The sequence below is a fragment of the Penaeus chinensis genome, chromosome 21 (genome assembly GCF_019202785.1).
Source record: "Penaeus chinensis breed Huanghai No. 1 chromosome 21, ASM1920278v2, whole genome shotgun sequence".
Lineage (NCBI taxonomy): Eukaryota > Metazoa > Arthropoda > Malacostraca > Decapoda > Penaeidae > Penaeus > Penaeus chinensis.
Window position 1 is genome coordinate 26,590,366 of NC_061839.1, and position 5,000 is coordinate 26,595,365.

At 33.8% G+C, this 5,000-nt stretch overlaps 1 protein-coding gene across 2 annotated transcripts in view; it reads right to left on the minus strand.

Annotated features, from left to right (window-relative positions):
* LOC125036731 (Y+L amino acid transporter 2-like) overlaps positions 1-5,000 on the minus strand; it is a 13,679-nt gene that overhangs the window by 6,856 nt on the left and 1,823 nt on the right. For both annotated transcript variants that reach the window (XM_047629576.1, XM_047629578.1), the window contains exons 2-4: positions 1,386-1,607; positions 574-799; positions 164-208 (exon numbers count right to left, since the gene is read on the minus strand). In XM_047629576.1, coding sequence (XP_047485532.1) covers positions 164-208; positions 574-799; positions 1,386-1,607 — 493 coding nt within the window. The remainder of the gene's footprint in view (positions 1-163; positions 209-573; positions 800-1,385; positions 1,608-5,000) is intronic.

Genomic DNA, 5,000 nt, shown 5'->3' on the forward strand with positions numbered 1-5,000 from the left:
ATGCCATTGGTATATGCAGTATAAAACTGCTTTACCTAAGCTCTTCTATTTCTACTATACGATATCATTTAGATCAGTTTCTAGTAAATAACAACGTTCGGAGTCAGGTCCTCATGTCCACCAATTTGGCCCTTAGATCAGCCACGCACAAGGTCATCCTTACCGATAGGGGTCCTTCATCTCCTCGATGATCATGTTGCAGCTGTCCCTGGGGAGGAGAGAGACGGCGTCAGGCACGCGGCGTCGCGACGGTTATCACCAGCTCTGGTACTGTGTTCTCTTTGCGCTTAACATCCCTCATACTGTGTGGACTACGTACATAGATTTCCTTGTGACATGAAGTGCATATGTACATAGAACACACACATACACCTACTCACCCACCCCCACACACACACAGATACACACACACACACACACACACACACACACACACACACACACACACACACACACACACACGCACACACGCACACACGCACACACACACACACACACACACACACACACACACACACACACACACACACACACACACACACACACACACACGCACGCACACACACAACTCACCATCCATCATACGCCCACAAGGTGTGGTAAAACGCCGTGGCGATGAGCGCAGGGTGCCAGTTGGTGCCATCGAACGCATCCTCAAAGGACTCGCCGCCGCTCCGGTTCAAGTAGTGTATGCCGGTGATGATGATGATGATGAGTGCCAGGACCTTGGTGAGTGCCAGCACGTCTTGCACTGTGGTGGCCCATTTCACTCGCCGGGAATTGAGCCAACCCAGGAACACTGCAGGACACGAGCTTGCAATATTACCAGTTTTTGTCGAATTCTGTCTGATCTATAATTGTTATTATTATCTGGGATCAAGTGAAAGGGTATCTTTAGGAGAAAATAAGGCACAAAGCAGTCCATCCACTGTTATCGTTACTACTACTACTACTACTATTATTATTATCATAATTATTACCATTATTATCGTTATTCTTACACGAATGGTTAATCTACACCTGTTATAATTTTGGAATTAGACTGAAGATCTAATTTGAATATATCCATGTGGAAGGTTAATTATTTAAGAATCGAATTTTCTTGAATTGAACGACATTTTATTTTCTTCAGCTGGATACTGGAATGATAGATTTATTATCTATTCTTTACTATTAAGAGAAATGTGCTGATTCTTTTAGAACGAAAACACATAGGCACGTAATCCCACAGACACCAAACAAACCGTAAAATATATTACATACCCAAAACGAACATAAAAAAAGTATATAACAAAATCAAATATCCTGCAAAAAATACAAATAAAAACTACACGAAAGAAAACACACATAATAAAGATATCAATACAACAGACAACATTTCTTACACAACACCGCAATTGCAATGAGTTTCCTGGCGGCCTCTGGTGTCTCGGCGCACCCCGGGAAGAACGGCTGAACGATATAATTGGCGAACGTAAGGGACACGATCGCTCTGCTGCAAGGGAACTGGATCGTGACCACCAGCCACACGTACAGGAACGCAGGCAGAGGACCGAAGGCTTCCTGGAGATACGTGTAGTGAGAACCACTTTGGGGAATCATCGTACCTGTGGCAACGGGAGAGAAATACGTGGTTATAGGTCTGCATGTTTAGATAGATAGATAGATAGATAGATAGATAGAGAGATAGATAGATGAATAGATAGATAGATAGATAGATCGATTGGTAGGTAGATAGAATGATAAATTGATAGATTGATAGATAGGCAGATAAATAAATTGATAGATAGATAGATAATTAGATTTATAGATATATATGGATAGTTAGACTGACAGATATATAGATAGTTAGATTGGTAGAAATATATATAGATAAACAGATTGGTAGATAGATAGAATGACAGACAGACAGACAGATAGATATATAGATAGATAAACACATAGATATACATATACATAAAAAAACCATATATATATATATATATATATATATATATATATATATATATATATATATGTAATATATAAGGTTGAAGAACTGCATTATAATAGTTACTTTTTTCAACTATATCCCTTTCATATACTTGATATAATGATAAAGATCTTGTTAATATTGTTGTTTTTATTGTTATTAAATAATCACCATTATCTGTACCATCGTTATTATCATTATCATCGTTACTGTAAATCTCACTGTAAATTTATTGTTGCAAAGTCTAAGATAATAATACAATGATGTAATGAAAATAATAATAATATGAATAATAACAATAACAGGAAGGTAATAATAACAGTAATGATAACAATTATAATGATCATAATAATATTAGTAATAACAGTAATAACACTGACAGTAATGGTGATTATAATGATAACAATAATGATAAGGATGGTCACAGTAATAATGATAACAGTAATAATAAGGAAAATGGTCAAAATAGTGAAGAAAATAATGATGGAAATAATAAGAATGGGAAATATGATAGCAATAATGATAATGATAGTAGTAATAGTAATGATAATAGCAATAAGAATAAGAATAAGAATAGTAATAATGATTATTATTATTATAATAATAGTAATGGTAATAAGAAAAATAATTACGATTTTAATAATAATGGTGGTGATGATGATGCTAATGATAGTAATAAATTATGATGATAATGGTCATAGTAATAATAATGATAATAATGATAAAATAATAATAACAATAATAATAATGATAATAATCATCATCATCACCATGATCCTCATCATCATCATCATAATAATAATAATAAAATAATAAAAAAAAAAAATAATAGTGATAATAATAATAATAATAATAATAATAATGATAATATCAATGCTAATATAATCGTAGTAAAAGTAGCAGTACTAGTAATAATAATAATCATAATAATGATAGCAATTACAATAACAATGAAAATAGTAGTAATAACAGCAGCAATGATGATAGTAACAATAATTATAATAATAATTATGATAATAATGATACTAATTATGATAATAATAATAATACTAATGATAACAATAATAGTAATAATGATAACAGTAATACTGATGATAATCATATTTATCATTAGTATTATCAATAACACAATTTCGCCGCCATCATTATCAGTACTATTAATCTCCTTTTCATGATCACTGCTGTCATGATTATCACCGATTTCCTTAGAACCGCAATGACAACCACCACCACGAATGACACTCGTGATCGGCGGCCGTCCCCCAAGCACGTGCTAATGACAAGCAGATTGCAGGCAGGAAGTCGGGAATGTCGCCTTGGGTTGCAGCAGCCTTGAGGGATCAAGGTCTTTTCTTAATGATTTTTAAGGGTTTTTTTATATTTTTTATTTTTTTAATTTTTTTTTATTTTTTTTTTTATTATGGTACATTTTATTGCTGCGTCACTGTCATTGGTGTCTTTTTGTATTCTGTGCTGTCTGTATTTCTTTTCTTGTTTCTTTGTGTTTCGTTATTTGTTTGTTTTTTTGGTAATGTCTACGTTTTCTCTCGGTCTCTACGTGATTCTCCTTCTTTCTTTCTCATTTCGTCCTCTCTCTCTGTCTCTGCTTCCCCCCCCCCCCCCATTCCCCACTCTCTACATTTCTCTCATTCCCCTCTTTCCCTCTCTACATTTCTCTCATTCCCCTCTTCCCCTCTCTACATTACTCTCACCCCCCCCCTCTCCCTTTCATAAGCGCTCACGACAGCCCCAGAGCCTAACTAACTCGACCCCCTCACAGACACCGACAGAAGAGGGCATTTCCCGACAGACCATTCATATTGGATAATTGTACAACTTCACGTGGGTAATGCTGTTGGTAAAACGTTCATAAGGCAGGCGTATGACTCGTTAAGAAGAATACTAGGCCACTTTTTGACAATTCCGATTTTAGTTAGAGAAAGGTAGGGATCTTTTAAGACAACTCAATTCAGGCAACTTATTCTTGAGACAACAGTTAAGGAGCACGTATTTTTTTTTTTTTTTTTTTTATTGTTTGTTATACATATTCTTGAGACAACACTTGTTTACATATTTTTTGCTCTTTACGTATTTTTTTGCTATTCTACGATGCATTTCCTTTGAAAATTCTTTTTGGCATTTTTAAGACAACCACCTTAACCTACTTTCGTCATTTAGAAGCCAAGCTTTCCTAGACAAATTTTCTAGCACTGCCTTTTACATAACTCTTACGACAACTCAGACGTCTCGAGTGGCGGTGTGCAATGATGCAACAGCAGGCGGCAATGCAATCTTAGCATGTTATATTTTAGAGTAGTGTTGAGAAAAAAAAAAATGTATATATAATAATAATTTTAGTAGCACTTGCAGTAGTAGTAGTAATATTAATATTGATAATATTAATAGCACAGATGATAATGATAATAAGCTCAACGATATTAACATCTATATAATGTAGAGTAGTGTTGTAATTTTATTTAAAATCCTTCTCATTAACAGCAATTCACCTGCAGTATAATTTGCGGAGATTGTATGCACGGATGTTGTAATAATAATGGTAATAATAAACAAGTAGAAATGGTAATAATACAATAATAGTAAAACAAAATAAGATGACTGAGTAAAGGAAATAAAAGATAACAAGAAGAAATTAAGAAAAGAGACAAGATCGCAAATAAATTAAATAAGGACAAAGAAAGAGAAAAGAAAAGAAAATTGTGATGTAAATGAAGCCAATGCATATTATTGCCTTCAGCATTTTGAGTCATAATGACGATAAAATGGTTAAGATACGATTTATACAATTACATATTATTGTGATCATTACCAAAATTCATTACGACAAACGCTTTTCTCATCATCATTACTATTTTTATTATCGTTAGTAACACTCATAAACCTCATGTTTTTATTATACTATTCTCATCATTAGCAACAGCATATTTTTAGTTCTACTACTATAATTGTCGTTAATCATGTCCAACAGTACACTAATGACCATTAATAACATATTCGGTCACTCATAGTT